The sequence below is a fragment of the Anopheles stephensi genome, chromosome 3 (assembly GCF_013141755.1).
Source record: "Anopheles stephensi strain Indian chromosome 3, UCI_ANSTEP_V1.0, whole genome shotgun sequence".
Classification (NCBI taxonomy): Eukaryota; Metazoa; Arthropoda; class Insecta; order Diptera; family Culicidae; genus Anopheles; species Anopheles stephensi.
In genome coordinates this window covers 68,931,716-68,951,266 of record NC_050203.1, presented here as the reverse complement: position 1 = coordinate 68,951,266, position 19,551 = coordinate 68,931,716, and the positions used below count along the sequence as shown (strand labels likewise).

At 46.3% G+C, this 19,551-nt stretch overlaps 2 protein-coding genes across 8 annotated transcripts in view; one reads left to right on the top strand and one right to left on the bottom strand.

Moving 5' to 3' along the window:
* LOC118512465 overlaps positions 1-16,203 on the top strand; it is a 33,598-nt gene extending 17,395 nt beyond the window's left edge. For all 7 annotated transcript variants that reach the window (XM_036056935.1, XM_036056937.1, XM_036056938.1 and 4 more), the window contains 5 exons: positions 1,242-3,496; positions 5,370-5,655; positions 5,730-5,870; positions 5,975-6,197; positions 10,940-16,203. In XM_036056935.1, the coding sequence (XP_035912828.1) occupies positions 1,356-3,496; positions 5,370-5,655; positions 5,730-5,870; positions 5,975-6,197; positions 10,940-13,143 (4,995 nt within the window). In that variant the 5' untranslated portion in view covers positions 1,242-1,355 and the 3' untranslated portion in view covers positions 13,144-16,203. The remainder of the gene's footprint in view (positions 1-1,241; positions 3,497-5,369; positions 5,656-5,729; positions 5,871-5,974; positions 6,198-10,939) is intronic.
* A 66-nt stretch (positions 16,204-16,269) lies between these two features.
* Positions 16,270-17,128, bottom strand: LOC118512476 (transcription initiation factor TFIID subunit 10-like). The gene is made up of 3 exons (XM_036056964.1): positions 16,896-17,128; positions 16,727-16,791; positions 16,270-16,635 (listed from the first exon to the last, which is right to left on the bottom strand). The coding sequence occupies exons 1-3, from the start codon at positions 17,016-17,018 to the stop codon at positions 16,404-16,406; spliced, it is 420 nt and encodes a 139-aa protein (XP_035912857.1). The 5' UTR covers positions 17,019-17,128; the 3' UTR covers positions 16,270-16,403.
* Positions 17,129-19,551: the final 2,423 nt, after the last annotated feature.

The window sequence follows — 19,551 nt, the reverse complement described above, 5'->3', positions numbered from 1 at the left end:
TCCTAATCTGCTTCTCCAGTAAATGTATATGGCCAACATTTCTCTCATAGGTCCCCTTCTATGCACAGTTGAATTATCGGAATAGGTCGCAGAGGTCTACTTAAGTGTGCCATGCGTACGCCCAATTCATTGTCCCACATTTTTATTATGTCCTACGTTTCTCTTTGGTTGGCGTCCATTATCCACTCCCTAGACGCTTGGGTGTGGACCAGATTCTATTGCAAAATTGGATTCACACACAAAAATCGTTTTTTTTTCTATTTTTTAAATTTTGAGGTTCTTTACAATACGTTAAACTTAATAATTCTGAAGAATATAATATATTTCCTCTGTGTAATGCTTTTTTAAGGCAATTTTTATTCTACCGTTTGATGGCGGTCGGCTACCTGTCGTTAGCATAACAGCGCCAATGCTGGCACGAAAAGTATTTGATCGTTTAAGTTTGCATATCTTACCACAGTGCAAAATACGTGACCATTAACGTTGGCATTGATAAAAAAAAACAGTCAAATTTTTACCGAAAACCACACTGTGGCTGGATCGAAAAATTTAAGGAGTACAAGGCAAGGTCCGTGGAGCTGGAAAACTATTAAAATTGTTGGTGAAAATCCTTACCATTTGTGACTCATTCTAATGCACAGTGAGATGGTTCGTGCTGGCCAACCGAAACCCCGATACGACGGGGAGCACTCGTAAAATCCTCAACGTAAAAATACTTTTCTGCCTTTGAACGGCTAGGACGCGATGTGCGCCCGCCAGTTTGAATACTAATATATGTATGGTGTCTTTTTCCGACAAGCTTTTTCTGTGGGTGTGGACTTTTTTGCTGTGGGTTTCATTTGTTGTTGTTGGCAAACAACTTTTTTTCCTGCGTGTCAGGAAAAACACATCCATTTTGTGGTGTCCAACGTTGCGACATGTGATGAAATTTTGTGTTTTCTTTAGACGACTTTTGGGACATAAGTTGTGCGTGAGTTGTGTTTCTGAATCGAGTTCATCATTCGTGAGTTGGCAATATTTAAAAAGGATATTAGACATTTGACAAACTGTGTTAAAATAAGGACTTTTGCCTGAAGATTGTCGTTAGGCTTTTGGGTTGCGTAACATGCAACTTTAAAAAGCTAGTGGGAAGACTAAATTAAATTAAATTACAGACCATTTCAATTAACATTTACCATTTGTAGGCTTGTTATAAATTGCAAACTAACGTTTCAATCCCTCCTTCTTCCATCTTATTGCAGGCGCATAGTTTAAAAGATGCCTCAGCGGTTTCTGGTAGATCGATGGAATCAAAGACTTTCGAGTAATCTGCACGACAGCGATTCCTACTGCAAATTATTGCCACTACAGTCAAGATGCATCTGCATACGCAAGTCGTCTTGATATTAACCCAGCTGTTCCTCATTGTACGCGTGACGGATCAGACAAAATGTGCCCTAACGTCCTCGTACGGTACCGTCTCGGTGAGCTATTTCGCGACGTTACCGTCGTCCGCCCAGGAAACGGACGCCGAAGACATCGACGTCGATGCCGACGTTGGTCGCCACCGGATCGACCTGACGCCGCTGGTACCGACGGCGGACTCGCCGCCTCAATCCGATTATCCAACCTACAATGATGGCACCGAATATGTAAATAGCTTTCTAAAGGTGCTGAGCTGTTCCGACACGAGCTTGCGGGCAGTGAACGACGAGTATCTGCGACCAGTCGACTCGTACAAGGGCATCCTGCTTGACCGGGTGCCGGTGCAGAACCCGTCGGCTGACCATCTGGCGCTGAAGAACGAGAACTATCTCGAGATAGTGCGCTGGCGCGACAGTAACGTCACCGAGCAGCAGGTGGCCTTGACCTTTGCCCGGGACGAGCGGAAGTTCAGCAACCTACTGATACTAGACCTAAGCGCAAACTTACTTAGCACGATAAGGAGAGACTATTTTAGCAGACTGGAGCGGCTCAAGCTGCTGCAGCTATCCGCGAATCAATTACACAATCTTCCGAGTGATATTTTCAATGATCTGTCGAACCTGGTCGAGCTAGACCTGCACGGCAATCGGGTCGGCGAGCTGCCCCTGCACCTGTTTCGGCCCCTCGGCAAGCTGCGGGTGCTGAATCTCGCGAACAACACGATCCACGATCTTCCGCGGAACAGTTTCGCCGGGCTGGGCAACCTGACCGAGCTGCATCTCGCGCACAACCGGCTGTACGTGGTGCCGTTCCAGGTGTTCAAGGAGCTACGTTCGCTCGAGGTGTTGGACCTGTCGAGCAACATGCTCGTCTCGTTTCTGGACAACTTTTTCCTGCTCAACAAGCAACTGCGCGTGCTGCGGCTGAATGGGAACATCATCGAGAAGATCTCGAAGAACGCGCTGTACGGGTTGCGCCGGTTGCAATCGCTCGATCTATCCGGCAACAAGCTGGTGTTTATCGATCGCAACGCGTTCGACACGCTGGACGAGCTGCGCTACCTAAATGTAAATCAAAATCAAATTTACATCCTACCGTCGACCGTGTTTTCGGCTCTCCGGTCGCTCCGATCGCTGGATCTGAGCAACAACCTGATGCGTTCGCTGCCGAACTCGATCTTCGCCAGCCAGCACAGCCTCGTACGGTTGCATCTGGACGCGACGAACCTGGAATCGCTCAGCAACTGGGTGTCGCGCAACAATCACACGGTGAACAAGGAAATTCTGCGCAACCTGCGCTACCTATCCATACGCAACAACACCCGACTGAAGGAGATCGAACCGTGCGTGTTCCGGAACGTGCCGAACCTGGAAACGCTGCTCCTTTCGAACAATAGACTGACAAGCCTGCCGAAGGAAATTGGGGAGCTGCGAAGGTTGCGCTACCTGGACGTCGGCAGCAACGACATCATGTACATCCCGGAGCAGATCCGCACCCTGCACGAGCTACAGTACGCGAACTTCCTGGACAATGATTACGGTTGTGATTGCCACATGTACTGGATACTGAGCTGGATCGATGAACTGCAGGCAGAAAACAACACGCAGAAAATCTACGACCTGCTGCGGCTGTCCGAGCTAAAGTGTCGCAACGGCTATCCGGGCGATATTGTGCGCGTGCTGCAGCACATAAGCTGCTTCAAACCGGAACTGCTGCAGGCTTCCGACAGTAGGATGCATCTGCTCAAGTCGGACGCCGTGTTGGAGTGTGTGTTTACCGGCAATCCACCGCCGGACATAATCTGGATAACGCCCAAGAACGAAATTTTGCGCCACAGTCAGGAGCAGGATCAAAAGTCGCTGCTGTTCGATTCGGATGACGATTCGGGCAACGGTGGCGGTAGCCGGAAGTATCAGCAAGCGGTAGAATTTCAGATGCTCACGATGGACAACGTGACGGGCGATGGGCTACACGAAGGGATAACGCTGCTTGAGAATGGGTTCCTGCGAATCCACAACATTTCCCGGCGCGATAGTGGGCTGTACACGTGCTATGCTATTAATATCATGGGCAATGCAACGGCCGATATTCGGTAAGTGTGTTTGTTTATTTTCTTCGCATTGCGAATAGTATTGCTGGCGGTAGAGAGAGGTGTTTATTAATACTTTAGCCAAGACTTGTCAGAAATTTTGTAATAATTTTCAAGCAAAAGCGGGGTTTTCATTTCAACCGCTGCAAACATTCACCTGCACGGTTTTGTAAGTTTTCTTCAATAATCCTAGCTTCGTCCTTTACTCTGCAACTTCTTGTTAGCGGAACGTATAAGCTGATGTCCTGATTTATAAATGCATATCTGCCTCACACTTTGCGGCATAACCAACTGCACTTTTCAGAGAGTTACGATCCATGTGAAGCTACCTATGCACAGTGGGCACTTATCGCGAGAAAATTTGGTAAAAAAAGAGTTTTTCATTCGCATATTATTTGTTACTCACACTAAGAATTTAAATTAATAAAAAAAAGAAAAGGCTAAAGAGTTGAATAATTTGATTAAAATAATCTAATTTTTGGCGGATGAATTGGCCATTAATGATTAATTTATTAACTAATAATTAATGATTAATGATGGGTTAAACTGGCTAAATGGCTTTAATTTTCTGTGTTTTTTTAACTGTTGGGAAAATATCGTTAAGGTATATCAACAATTATGACTCTCCGGATTCCGAGAAGAACTAACGATGGGCAATGGTTAGGATGAAGTAAACAATTGCCAGGTAGAACTAGCAATCTGTTACCCGTTCTGGACTATGGCCATGTTGAGCTATAGTCACAGGCTAGGTTGAAGTGGAGGTTGGCCAGGTTGAACTGAAATGTCAAATTTGAAACGATTGCTGAAGCGTTCGCAAGCGTTTGAGGTAACGCTTGATAAATATTAAAAAAATGTCCGGTAAAAAACATATTTTTTGTAATTAATTTTTTAAAGGATATTAATTCAAAGAGAACACTTAAATAACCGTGCATGCACGGGATATTATTTGCCATATCCTAGGAGGAAATGCCTAGTTATTTTTGTTAATTGTTTCTTTTCGTGAATTTAATTCACAGTCACCACATGCGGTGGTGACAATACGGCATCGGACCGTAATACTTAATAAACAAATAAATAAATAAGAACGCTAAAATTGCAACATAACTGATATGTAATTATACAATTATTATTTACTGCAACCAAATGTCTTCAATCCTCTGTGGGACAACATTTGATATGCGAAGATGACCCATAAATTAGCGAAATTGCTCAAGGGACTGAGAATCGAGGCTGTTTGTTCATGTTGGTAGCCCCATACCATATGTTTTTGTAAACAAATTCTGACATAACTCGACTTAAATGGCGCCCTGTCAAATCGAAAAAAAATCACCTTCTAAATACTTACACCTTGGTCTATCCATAACAAATAGGGAAAAAAAAATAAACTCGATATTTGTCCTATAGTATACCCACTGTGCAACAATGACCCAATCAGCTGATGGAAATCGATTACGGCTTTGCAATTTGTCTTCACATTCTTTGCTTTCCCTCAGGCCACTCTGCCTTCTGGTAAGCTAAATGGCGTAGATATATAGAACGCTTGGCAAGAATTTTATCGATAGCCTGCACTTTCGATTTAACTTTGATTTTTGCCATGGTGAAAATGAATAATGCATATGCGCTAGGGGACAAGTCTGGGGTCTGAGCAGGGAAGAAATGTCGAGGGGATGTGCTTCATCATCATGCAGTGATGGAGCAAATGCTAGAACTTAAGAGGATTGGCAATTTGTGTGCTGATATTTGAAGCCTTGGCATGTTATTTGCGTGTGTGCGTGTTCGACGAAGGTAATAAATTGCGGCCATTTTTTCCCCCCTTTGCTTCTCTTCCCCATGTAAACATCTATGGATCATCCGGAACGCGTTGGGTTATATTTAGTCTCTACATCGATCCGATCGTGTTCTACCGGGTCAAGATAGGTAGCATCATTACCGGTGCAATCTCGGCCGCCTCCTTCCTGGCGCTGACGCTGATCTTCCAGGGCATTCGGCGCATTTTCATCCGCTTCCGGATACTCGATCTTATCTGCCAGAACTGTTGCAGTTACTGCTACAAAAATGATAAAACGTCCTCGAAGGCGCGCCAGATTTATGCCATGCTCGACAACATCGAACACTACAAGAGCCAGCAGCTGGAGCGTTTGCGGGATAACTACACGCAACAGGTCGGTGCAGGTGGTAAAGTGGGATGTGCAATTGTGACCGGTGTTTCATGTGGATTTTTGATTCCCGCTGCTAGGTACATCGCATCAAGGACAACTGTGCCCAGCAGGTCGACTGGATACAGAGCAGCTACTCGACGCAGGCGAAACATTTGCGCGAAATTCGTGACATCGGAACGCATCATATCACTACACTGCGCGATCAGTACTACGATCAGGTGAGTGTGTGTCGGGTGACTTGTTGTTGCGCCCATAGCTCGTGCGCTAAGAAATCGCATCATGTATTTCGACCGCCACTCATCATTATGTGTATTCCACCCAGGTACGCCGTGTACGTGACTATTCCACCGGTCAGCTGACCTGGGTACGCGAGAACTACGTGTTCCAGCGCAACAAGATCCGAAAGTTCAGTGCACACCAGGCGCTCCGGCTGCGCGAAGGTTACAAGTACCAGCAGCAAACGCTCAACAAGGTGCTGGAAAATTTGCCCAGCTTTTACTTCGAAAACTGCCGTGGTCGCAACGAAGAGGATGAAGATTTCGACGGTAAGTGTGTGTGTTTGATTATCAACTGTACCCGGTCCACGAGGGAAAAACCATTTACGGGAGGAACAGAAGCTAGGTTTAGAAGCTTTTTCCCTTTTTTTTTCGTTTCTTTATACCGTAGTTAGTATTTTAACAACGCTTTTTTACTACTTGTTTGATGTAGCCCACCCTTCCCCGTAGATAGTGCGCACGTTCCATGTGCGGTAGATAGAATTTGTTAGTAATATTTTCGTTGCTGTTTTATTAACCTTTTGTCCTTTCCGTAACATGCTGCCGTTCGCCTTCCGTCCCCACGAATGGAAATGGCTTTTCTTTCGTTTTTTTCTTTCTGTTTCTTTCTTCTTTTTTTTCTTTAACATACTATGTGTACACATCCCCGGCTCAATGTTTTGCCTTAATGCTCTCACTGCCTTTGGCGCGCATACAAAAAACAAAAAACCGAAAAAAACCCAGATTCACACTTCGAACTGGGAAGAAACCAGCAGATCACCAAGTTCTAAGGAACCAGCCAACTGAACCATTTTTTTCCCTCGGTGGTGATTCTGCTCTTTTAAAAAATGACTTAAAGGACTGTCATCGGAAAAAGGAACCACTCTCTATCTGTTTGTTTGAATCGCGAGTAAAATTATAGAAAATTTGCAATGAAAAGATACAGTGGACCGATAGCAACAGCACAGCACAACAACCACCCAAATGCGACCGACAACACGAACCGTGGGGGCACATACCATTTCGACGTACGAACAACGTACCGGAACCGTCCGCATCGCCGCCTACCCGCCGGATTTTTTGATGCAAAACTCCGTTTTGTACTCGTTTCATAATGGTAACGTACGACGAACTATTGTTTTTTTACTATTATTCTGCATCTTTATATTTTTACGGTTCCTTCAATATGCTCTGCGGGATACACTGTGGAAAATCTCTGTCTGCCGTAAAGTTTGTTTGCTGTGTGTGGCCAGAGGCCAACTTTTTTTTGTTGTCTCCCTTTTAGGATAAATTAGCTAACAAACACCCGGTGATGATGTGCTTTTTGTCACTGTGTGTGTGTGTGTGTCTGGTGCTATGGTGAAGCGCATGATGGGGAAGGATTTGAATTGTAAAATATTTCAGTGTTGCTTGAAATCAAAAATATTTATATGCGGAGCGTATATAAAATTACTGTAAAAATAAGGCTTCTATGTACTGTGCTAATAGCTAACAAATTGCTGTATACTGTTTTATGCATCATGTATCCGTGAATCCGTGCCTATTCCCCTAACCAAACACATTCATCTTTAATCAGTCGATACTAACACTCCCAGTACCCGGTCCTGTCCGTGGGTAGCTTTGCGTGGTTCTGTGCTGTAATGCTTCGCTTTCGCTTCATTCATTCCTTACATCCAATAGTAAGTGTTCGATGCCTTCGTAGCTACAACCATCGCCAGTGAAAGGCGACATACGGCTGTGACGGGCCATTAGTGTTTTGATAACCGGCAGAAAGTATGTCCTTTCTTCAAACTAGCTGCCCCAAGCAGCGAGTATTTCTTGCGGGTCCTGCCGTATCCCGGTCGTACCGAAACGGTACGACAGACCATTACAAGCACACGTTCCCCAACGTCTATATGAAAAGTTTTGCCGGGGTTAAATCCCTCCTACCTCGTGCACGTGCTATCCGTTCATCTCACACCCGTTTACGGACGGGTACTTGAAAGGCGCAATAAATAGCTCGATTACGAAAACAAAAACCATTAACCTTGACCCCTGCACGACGGAGTAGCGAGGTGATGAGGGCTGACTGTCGGGAACGTAAAGCAACGTTCCCAACGACGGTGCACACTTTTGCCCATTTCACGTCGGCACAGGATAGTGAAGGAAATAGGAACGGGTTAAGGCGACACAAAAACCCTTTACCTGGTTACAGTTTACAAAGGTGTCGTGGGCGATATTTGTATGTTACCGGGGGTGCAATCAATATGTGTTCTGCTGTCACGGACTTTTTGTGGCCGTTTCACTTCGTCGAATTGCGCTGGTGGATGCAAGGGAAAATCCTTGAACTTTGAAGCAGGCCAACACAACCGTTCGCGCACAGCTGATCTATCACTTGCAGAGGATGATGGTAGTCCCGGGCAAATTCTGGCAACCTTATACCCGGGAATGTGTGTGTGTTTTTTGCCTCCGCTTTGAGGACACGATTTATTCCGTTGCATAATGTATTGTTGAATGAATGTTCATGTTCAATGGGTTCGCTGTGCTGGGATTTGTGTAATAATTCTTCCTGTTTGTGAAGTTTTGACTTGGTTTGTGGCCAACCAGGATCCCATTGGTGGTTACTTTCTGCCTTTTCACGTTCAAGTCCATCTTGCTAACAATTTCTCTTTGAGAAAGGTTAGGCATCCAATGACGAATTATTCGTTTGTTTTCTTTTATTGCAGCACGCAATTTCGAACATATTTACTCTTGTATAATACACGTGAGGTTTTTTCTATAGTAGGTCACAAAGCAAAAAACGATCCTGATGGAAAGTCTTTCCTTCCGTATATGCAGGAAAGGATTTATGTTATATGAAATCTAAAGTAAGATTTCGTGCTCAAACTATTCCTTAAATTGTGGATTCTTCTTCTTGTTTGGCTCAACGACCTTTTATTATCATCATGATCATGCCAGACATTTCTGGCTTACTAGACTTATCGATACCACGTAGTTCGAAAGTAAAGTCCTCACTAAGGGGGAACGGTCCGGATGGGATTTTAACTCCGGTCCGGCCGAGTAAAGACCGGCGCCGCTGTCGCATTTTTCACCGGGCCGCCCCAATTGGGGATTAGTTTAATGAAATATTTCTTCTTCTTCTTTTTCCTTGGCACTACAACCTCGAAAGGTCTCGGTCTACCATTTCTGGCTTTCTTTGATTTGATTACGGCTTGACGCTTTATTGTGGTAAAAAAATGCTGTGGTTGGTTGGTTGGATTCGAAAATTAGTTTCGTACCATGTACTTACTTACTTATCAGGCGCTACAATCGCTTTGCGGTCTTGGCCTGCTGCAACAATCCTCGATACCGCTCGCACGGTTTAGCGCCGTCGTCTGCCAATCCATTATCCCGGCCGTTCGGGCGGACGCATCAACGCCATCATTCCATCTCAATTTGGGCCTACCACGCCTCCTCTATCCGTGTGGACAGCCTAAAAGAACTTTACGGGCTGGGTCGTCCGGTGTCATTCTCATGACGTAACCAGCCCAACGGAGCCTGGCGAGTCCAATTTGCTGCACGATGGTGAGATCATCGTACAGCTCGTAGAGCTCGTCATTGTAGCGGCTCCTCCATTGTCCTTCCACACAAACGGGCCAAAAATCCTTCCGAGCATCTTCCTCTCGAACGCGGCTAAGAGGGCTTCGTCAGTTTTGGACAGAGTCCATGTCTCAGAGGCGTATGTGAGTACTGGGACTATAAAAGTTCTGTACAGTCCCAGCTTCGTCCGTCGCGACAGGTATTTAGAGTGGAGAAGTTTCCTCAGGCTGTAGTATGACCGGTTGGCAGCCAGCACCCGTGCGCGTAACTCAACATCAATGTTGTTATCGGTGCTGACTTTTGACCCCAAATAGGTGAAGTTTTGGACGTCTTCAAAGGTGCGGTCACCTATCTGTACATCACCCCTGCGTAGATCAGTGTTTGTTAGCAGGGCCGCTGGTGGTGCCACCATCAGTTTGGTTTTCGCCTCGTTAATCTCCAACCCGAGGTTCTGTGCCGCACGCTCGATCCTTTGATAAGCTTCTGCTGCATAGGAGAGCCTCAAACCAATGGTGAGGCTGCAAGATGGTCCCCGAAGTTTCCACTTCCGAGTCGCGGATGGCTCTCTCTAGCGCCAGATTGAAAAGGTGACAGACAAGCCCTTATTCTCCCTGGCGCAAGCCCTTGGTGGCAGCAAAGGGCCCTGAGAGTTTTCCATCAACCTTCACCTGGCATGTGATGTTGCGTTCCAAAAGAGCGTTCATTGCGTCGTACAGTTTTACCCTGGCTATGCTTTCATTTGCGGCTTTAAAATCAATGAAAAGATGGTAGGAGTGGAGCTGCTGCTCCGCCATCTTCTCCAACTTTTGCCGCATCGTGATGATCTGGTCAGTGGTTCGAAAATCGTTTCGGAATCCTCTCTGACAGTTTCCGACTATCTCTTCGACGAACGGGACAAGTAGATCTTGTAAGATTAGGGAGAAGATCTTGTAGGCGGTATTCAACACCGTCATACCCCTGTAATTGCTGCACTCTAGCCTATCTCCCTTTCTTGTATCAATCACAAGGCATCGACTCGCTATCCCATACCTTATTAATTAATGAACAAACACACAAATATATTTTAGTGAGAAAATTACACAAATATTACAAGTAACACTTAAATTAAATAGCTTTGTCGCTAGTTGCATGCAGAATCGAACGTTAAAACACAGCTTTGCTACTAGTTGGATTTAACGTACGATTGGCGATAGCTCACATAAAAAAAGCATCAATACGTGAGACATTGGCCCAATAGCAACGTTGTGCCAAACCATGTAAATTAAACCATTTTATCATATATATGTGTACTCCTCCATACAGCCCGATCGCTGCTGCTGACGAAGAGTGTTTGGTGCAAGTAATCCCAAAAAAAAAGCTCTTACATACGATGAGATTGTGGTGTAGTGTTAAATTCACCCCAGGCGCTGATGTTGTTTCTTTCTATTCTCTCTCTCTTTCTCTGCTGTTTATATTTCCCTTTCCGGGCAATCCAGGCTTTGAGGTGTATCTGAAGGCAAAGATCGAGAAGCTGTCGCAGATGGAAGGCAACGAAAATCCCCCAGCGAAGGCGTTGGGTGCGGACTACGCGCTTAAATATCTCGAAAACTTCTCCACCAAGAGCGTCGACGAGAGCAAAGCGTCGGTGTACTTTACGCCGAACGATGACGACCAGGCCAGCCCGGAACCGCAGATTTCGCCCATCCACATCAACTACCTTAATGGGCGCCCGGCGCTGGATGATGGCGATGACGATGAGGAGGAGGGAGGGATGGCGGCCGCGAAGCGCCACTTCGGTGCTGCGCTGCTGGCAGCCGGAGACACACCGAAATCGTTTAAATCCATCATCGGTGGGGCGGGTGGTTCGATCGGCGGGGCTAGCGCGGACATACCGCTGAAGTCGATCATGAAACCAACGACCCGGTTTATGTACGACAAGCATCTCGGCAAGTATCGGCTGTGCCATCAGCAACCGAACCGCTTGAGTGGTGGGTATGCCCATGACGATGATCTTACCGTGCCGGACCACCTTGCCGGCGGAATCATCGGTAGCCCGCTGCTGATGGACGTTGGACCGGTGAACGGTGGGGTAGGTGCGCTGCATTACAACGACGGACTGGTCGACGGTGGCGGAGTGGACTCGGCCGATGACGATCATCACAACTACAGCCTTAAGAACAATCGCAAACATCGACGCAAGAGGAAAATCTTGCTCGGGTGTAAGGCAGGGCCGCTGAACGGCGGCGGTGGCAGTGGTACCGGAAGCGGTGGGTCCGGTTCGGCGAGTGCCTGCGAGTATGAGACGCTGCTGATGAAAAACTTGAGCCACGATCCGCGCGAATCACACTACAAAATCATTCACATTAACAAGCTGAACAGTGGCGTGAGCAATAGCAACTATTTTGGTGGTATGCTAAGCTCGGCGCCTTCGTGCGGTAGCGGATGGATGGCAGGACGAGCGGTTAGCCGTAGGCATCATCGTCCGACGCCGGCCATGTCAGCGGCTGCGGCTGCGGTCGCTACCTCCTCCCTGACGGGAGAGAACGATTACTACTACTCGCTGGAGGACATGATACAGGACAGCAATCAGAAGATACGGCAGTTGATCTACGACTCGAAGATTGACATTATGAACGAGGTGATCAACACCGGGGGAGGAGTGGACACCAGGCGGGCGATGGGTGGAGGCGCAGGAGGTTCACGTGCCCGCCACAGTACCGGTGAAAACAATAGCAAGAGCATCAACAATATTGATGGTGCCGGAAGTTCTGGTATTGGTAGAGGAAGGGGAGGAGGAGCAGGAGGAGGAGGAGGCGCAGCGAATGGTAACGGGCCGGGGGGAGCGCAGAGTATGGTGGGGCTGGCGCATGGTAGCAACATTCCGCCCGATGAGTACGATCTGTGCTGCAGTAGCAGCAGCAGCAGCAGCCGCAACAACAGCTGCAGCACCAGCACCAACGCTAGCCGGGACAGCTACAAGCAGCCAGCCCGTAACCATCCTCAGCACCACCACCACCACCAGCATCACCGTCAATCGACGACGCCGGCGGACACGGTGGTAACGCTTGGCCGGGCGGGCACTACTTCCTCCGGATCGCCGCCGACCGGTGCCCCGACCACAATTGCGCTCGCAACGACACAAAGCGGAACGGTGGCAGGTGCAGCGGGTGGATCCGGAGCTGGTGGTGGAGGAATTGGAGGTGCAGCTAACCATCATCCGGTGAAAAAGATTCACCAGCTACACTTCAACTCCAGCACGAATCGAATCCAGCAAAGCACCAGCCTGCCGGAGATTTACTTCGATTCGGTTGTTGCGCCCGGTGCCGCAGCGAACCGAAAGAACGGGCCGTCGTCCATGGCCGATCCGGGTGCACCACCGCCGGGATTGGGTTCACCGAACCCGAGTGGTTCCACCATTTCGTCCGCATTTTCCAGCGCATCGGGCTCGATCGGAAAGCCGGAACCGGAACCGCCGCACCAGCCGGCGAAAGTGCACGGTGGCAAACATGTGATTTTAGCGGTAGAAAACAAGGAATGTGCCACCGGCGGTGGTGGCGGCGCCGGTTCGTCAAAGTCCACCTCCCCATCGCCACCTGCATCGTCGTCCGTGTCCCCATCACCACCAGCGTCGCCTATCGAGTCAAATATCAATATTAATGATAATAGTAGTATTTGTAGCAGTACGAAAAGCAAGCATTAGTAGGTGAATGTGATTGTTGTGTTGTTGTGCTGTTGGCTAGAGGGGGAGTTAGAGAGAGAGAGAGCGAGAGAGAGAGAGAGCGAGAGAGAGAGAGCGAGAGAGAGAGAGAGCGAGAGCGAGAGCGAGAAAGAGAGAGAGAGCGAGAGAGAGAGAGAGAGCGAGAGCGAGAGCGAGAAAGAGAGAGAGAGCGAGAGCGAGAGAGCGGGAGAGAGCGAACGCGAGAGAGAAGAGCAAAAGGAGTAGTGAATGTGTATTTGTGTTTACAAACACTTCTACGTGCTACGCAACTCGTTCAGCATCCCAAACAAGCTCAGGAGCAAGAAGTGCAACGGAAACCAACACAAGATGCGCGTATGTTAGTTTGCAATTAAACCACTAATACATATTCTCCCAACATCGGTACCAAACCCAAAATGGCTCTCGTGTGTAGGAGAAACAGCGTGTCAGGATTACAGGGTTTCCCGAGGATATAGTTGACAAGTTTGTTGAGATTTTCCAAGTGAGTTATACAGAGCACACATCATACGGCACGTTGCTATTGGCAGCCATTTTGAAGCTGATTTGAACATTGAAATGTCCGGTGGTCGGCCACAACGTAATTTTCCAAGCAACCTAAACCTCCAGATTTGTTGCTGGAAGTAAAGTATTCGCTCTCAGTACGAGACTTTTCAATCGCCGAGATGCGATCGACGGTCACTTGGATCGTGGATACGTGGTTTTGGATCGAAGCAGGCGTGGGTTTCAAGGGGATGTTGCACTTTTATGTGCTCTCGGCGAACGAAGTCTGTTCCGAGGGCGGATATCTCGATAAGCTTATGAATTTTATCCTCGGAAACCCTGAAAGCCTGCTACAAACCTTCTATTTGATGCAGTGCACGATCAGCATGTCAAGCTGATTATCCTTCACGAGATTTCAGCTTGCTTGAGAGTGCGTGTGCAGCATGTGCGCATGTGTATTGGTGAAACGATGTCTCTGTGCGCTTGTTGGTAGCGACTAAGCAAACAAAGACAAAGGACAAAAAAAAACCCTTTCTGTTTTCTTCCCGGAGAAAATGTATCGTTGTGCTCTTCCTCCTCCCCTCCCTCGATTTCCCGCCATCTGCGTCACACAAAGAAAGCCACACAGCTGCTACCACCACCACTACTACTACCACTACAATGCGAATGCGATTGTGAGCAAGTGAAGGATAATACTATCATTATTACTATGATTACGATTCTATACATATACATACCTATATACCATACACACATATATATATAAATATACATCTATATCTCTGTTTATAATATAAACTAGGAAAAAGAAAATGGGGCGTGTAACCAAACTGGGGGATTGGGCGCACGATGGGAACACACGTGCTGAAAGTGATAGAATTTCAAATGGGATCTGGGCTAATACAAAATAGTACATTACAACAAATACAGAACAGAGACACACCCTTTTATTACTTACACCCTCGGGGAAAGCATGATGCAGGTGTGCATGTAAAGGTGGACGAACGAAAACAGGGAGAGCGAATTATAGTAGATCAAGATGGGTTTGGACGGCTGAAGTATATATGTTGTGGGGAGAACGTTTGGAAAGAAGGGAAACACACCACACACACACACTCAGATAGACAGCCGCGCGCACACACACACACACTGAAGAAAGGGTAGCCAAGACAGGACAAAGCAGGGATTAGATGTGGGGAGGTGTGTGTGTGTGTGAGCAAACGTGTGTGAGTGTATGACCGTATTATGTACGTATGTGTGTGTGTTACATGAAACGAAGATATGTATTAGATCTTTTTCATATTAATTAGAGAACTCATTTTAGCACTCAGTAAGCCAGATGGCGCATATGACGGAAATTACCTTAACTCACACACACACACACGAACAAACAAATTGAAAATTCAAATTCACCTTATCGGAAGAGATAGTTTATACTTTGAAAACAAAACCCAAACTAAGAAAAAAAGCTAACCTTCCTTTTGCTTCTCACACACACACGTGTAGTAGGCGAAACAAACAAAAAAGACGCAAAGCCTGCTGCTGTTGGTCAGCTTTGATTGTGTGTGCCCCGGTAACGGAGCAGTGTTACAAATAAAATACACTGCACACGATACAAACCACGGCGGCAGTTTAACAATTCTTAACGAATATAATTTAAAAAAAACACAAAAAAAGGAAGAAAAGGAAAAACATGAGTAGGACGAGTTTTGTTTTAAAAGATAAATTTTAGAAAGAGAGAGAGAGAGAGAGAGAGAGAGAGAGAACGGGAGAAAGAAAAACTATGTAGCTCATTATTCATACAAACAGGAAACAAAACACAGATGGACAAAACACAAGTGAAAAAATAACGAAAAACTACTACTAAGAAAAAACAAATGAAGTCAAATTGTTGCGCATACATACAAGGGAAAACAGAAACCTGATAACTATAAAACATGAACAAGAGAAAAAATATATTGACAATGGAATGTTACGAGAGGAGAGCTACCTACCCATTCAGAATCTGCAAAAAAAAACACTGTTCGATGAGACCGATAAGGATATGACCGTTACTAAACCTACCATTACCACTACTACTAATACCACTTCACTGACTATGGAAAATGCGTTTGAATATTACTATCATTATCGCTCGATTGGTTTTGATGAACGACGCCTATTGGTTTGAAACAAAAAACGAAGCACGAGTGGGTGAAAGGAAAATAAAACTCAAGTAGGCATGAGAAAAGTGACAAAGGGAAAGCAAGTATCAAAGCTGACATCCGGTATCCATGGTAGCATTTCAAACTCATGTAAAACACACAACCACAAGCAAGCGTGGTAACGAAAGAACTTGGGGCAGAATTCTTTCGAGACAGACTACAAAACCAGAAAACCAGATGATTTAATAAAACTACAAATAATGAAACAGTGCAGGACAAACTAAAAATCACCCTTCCCTTCTCCACCACTCCCTCTACCCTTCCCCTCATATTGTAGAAAGTAAAACAAAAACAAGAGAAATGGGAAAATATATCACGAAAATTTAAATAAAACTCAAGACTCTCAGACTGTTCGGAATTTGAGTGGTTGCTTTACTTCTCACTCGCCCTATAGTAGTGATCGCATCACACCAAAACAAAATGGTTTCATGGTTGTTATGACATTGGGCTGTACTGTTTTATTTGCAAGAAAAATAGGTTTCCCTCGGATCAGGTTCTTGTATGAAAAGAAGAGCAACAACGACTGAGCGTCAAACACAGCACTACCGCCACATCATGCTAGACGAAATAGTGTGCCTTGCGCACGGTGATACCGTAATCGTTCAGTGCCGGTTGCAGATCTTCCATCGTGAGCGTGTACTTCCGGTCCTTGGACGATTTCTGATTCTGGTTCTTGGATGATCCGTGCCCGGAGCTCGGTGCACTGTTTGTGCGCGTTTTGCAGTGCTGCAGCGCATCGTTCGCGACGTCCGACACAAACTTTTGGGCCGCAATCGAAATGAGGCGTACTCTGGAAACAAAAACCCGCAAGCATTTACATGTTAACATCCGGATGCACATCGGAGTACGTAAACAAGTGCTAAGAGTGGAAATTGACATACATCCGCGGATCAGCACCCTCGAAGCCGGCCGAATTGAGGTAGTAGGAAGTGACTGCATCCGGAATCTAAAAACAACACAGCGAAAGAGAATAAGTACATGAGAATCAACAGTTCATCAACAGCCCAACGCTGGCAGGTGTTGTTTTCACCGTGACCGACAGCATCTTACCGTCGGCGTGTAGTCTTCTAGCTGCATCATAAAATCGCTTAGAATTTGTCCCTGTGTACGGTCCTCCACCATATCCGCCGTCTTCTTAGCCGGGCCACGATGAATGCCGAAATTATCACCCATTTTGGATTGTGGAAAACTTTGCTTTAAAGAAGGGTTGAACTTGTGAAAACACGTAGCTTGCTTGGCTGGCTTCGGTCGCAACAGTGTTTGCTATTTGTGGGTAAATAAATGTGCCAATGACAGTTCGTGCTGCGCAGGCAGCAGTGTTGCCAAATAAGCAGAACGATTTTTAGCAGAATATATTTTTAATTTAAATTAAATATTTTGTTGTTTAATGCTGAAACACATAAACTGAATCATGGTATTTTTTTTTCCTTAGTTAAGCTCACGAATGTATATTCATGGCATTATAAAGAGTAAAATAAAATATGTAGGATTTTTCGAGCAGTTCCTTTTCGAGCACTGTTTGAAATTCGAGCACCTTCCAGCTTTTTGCATAGTGGGAAATGCACATGGATATATAAATGTTTTTAACGGAATTAAGAGTACACTTCTAAAACCGATCGGTAGATTTTGTTTTGCGTTAAATTTACATTTTGGCCACTTCTACTCTAGTTTATCATCAATTTTTGTTGGTCCTAAACTACAATACAATAAAATAAGTCTGTATGTGTGACTTGCGCATGGCGAGCATGGTCCAGGAGAGATTAGAACTTAGTGTCCCTACGTGCCGCGGACTCAAACATTTACCAACATAAGTTCTTATAAATATATGTTTAAAATAAATTAATCTGTTGCTTCTTTCCATTCATACAAGACAATTCTCCCCATAATAAGGTGTACTTTACTCATCTCCTTATCAATGTCTGGCGTTCAACAGATCGGGTATTCCCCACCCAGCTCGTTGATGCATTTCACACGATTATCAGTACAACTCAGCTTCGGTGATCGTTCATCACCACCACCACACATCACCAAGGGTGTGTGTTTCTTTAAGGTGTAAAATACTGGATTCTTGAAGTTTTGTGTGAATTAGAGAGTTTTTGTTAATTCCACACAATGCGTTGTTTTAAACGGAATGATCGTGTTGCGGCTACAGCCAACTGGACGGTGCTGCACATTCTAATCCTGGCAGGACTGCTGCTAGCGCTGATGAGTCATCCGGTGCAATCACAACAAGCAAACCGAAAACCAACTCCACCACGCAGATGTACATTGCCGGCAGGGGAGCTCGAATCCCTCATTATCCTGCTGGACGATATCGAGCAAGAACCGGAACAAAACGAATCCGGTGAGGAGACCTCAGAAGAGACAGAACCATCGGTGGCAAGTACGGGTATTGCAACTGCAACGACACGGCTCGATCAGCTATGTACCCGCGAGCTAGCGAGACTACGCCATACCGTCAATCACCTGCAGCGTAGCTATCATCAGCTTAAGCAAAGCACGATCACGATCGACGAGACACAGTACCGGTACATGGAGAATCGGTACGCACAGCGAAAGCGTGAACTTACCGCCCAACTGGACCAGCTAACGAAACAAGCCAACTCAGCCCATCGATCGCAGCTGAACGAGCTACGGCGCAAGATCGTTGCGATCGAGAAGCAGCTAAACGATAGCGTTGCGAAGCTGGCCGAACAGCGGCAACGGAACGTGGACCACTTTGTGCAGCTGGTAGCGAACGACATACGCGGTCGGCGCAACACCGCCGCCATCAACCACTTTGAGACGCTCATCACTTACAACAGCGATCCGTACGCTGCAATCGTCGGGAAGGTGTATGAAACCGGAAACATGCACACGACGGTGGCAATGCTAAACTTTCTGCGTCAGGTGGACTTTAAGCATCGGCCAGTGGTTGGGTACGAAGCGCTGGTAGATGTGCTGATCGAACGAGCGGCCCTGCAGGGACCGGATGCAGTACAGCTGCTGAAGCACATCCAAGCTTTGATCGTAGTGCGTGACGGCAGCCAACAGGCGCAAGCGATCGCACTGCTGAAGAAATTCAAAGCCAACGTACATTAGCTGTGCGCAGCTTCCTCAGTGTGGTCAACTCGGTCGATTAATTTCCAACGTAAAGGTCCTAATATTTCAAATAAAACTAGCTAAAGAAGCCTCGTTCGAGTACGTTGTGTTAGAAGAGTGTTCCGTTGCATGATGACTTTTTGTTGGCATGTTCTTCTAATACGCAGATAGACTGTGACAGATCTTTAGTGGATAATTCTCCCATGAATTTTGAAAAACACTCCTTCCGACTGGTAGAAGGTTCATCAATCTTCATAAGAGTTTAAGGGCCGCCTCCAAGAGGCAAGACACTCATGGCTAGGCCATTATCCTCATTGGCCATAAAGTCATACATTCCAGAAAACCACAACGTCCAAAGGACCTTGTGATCCAGTAAGTGTCTCGGTGGTCAATGGGATATTATCTACTAAGAGACCTCGGGATTTCGTTATCCAACACCACCTCTAGCTTCTTCGTCCAAAATACCTCGTCGACGTAGACGCCATGTCATCCCCGGCAACTTTCCCACTTGCCCAGTAATTCTAGAAACTATCTGAAGTTCTGAGCTGCTTGTTAAACAGACGCACGTACTCTAACTTGGAATTTTAGGAACATGGACTTCAGCTTCGCGGGCTCAACAACCTCG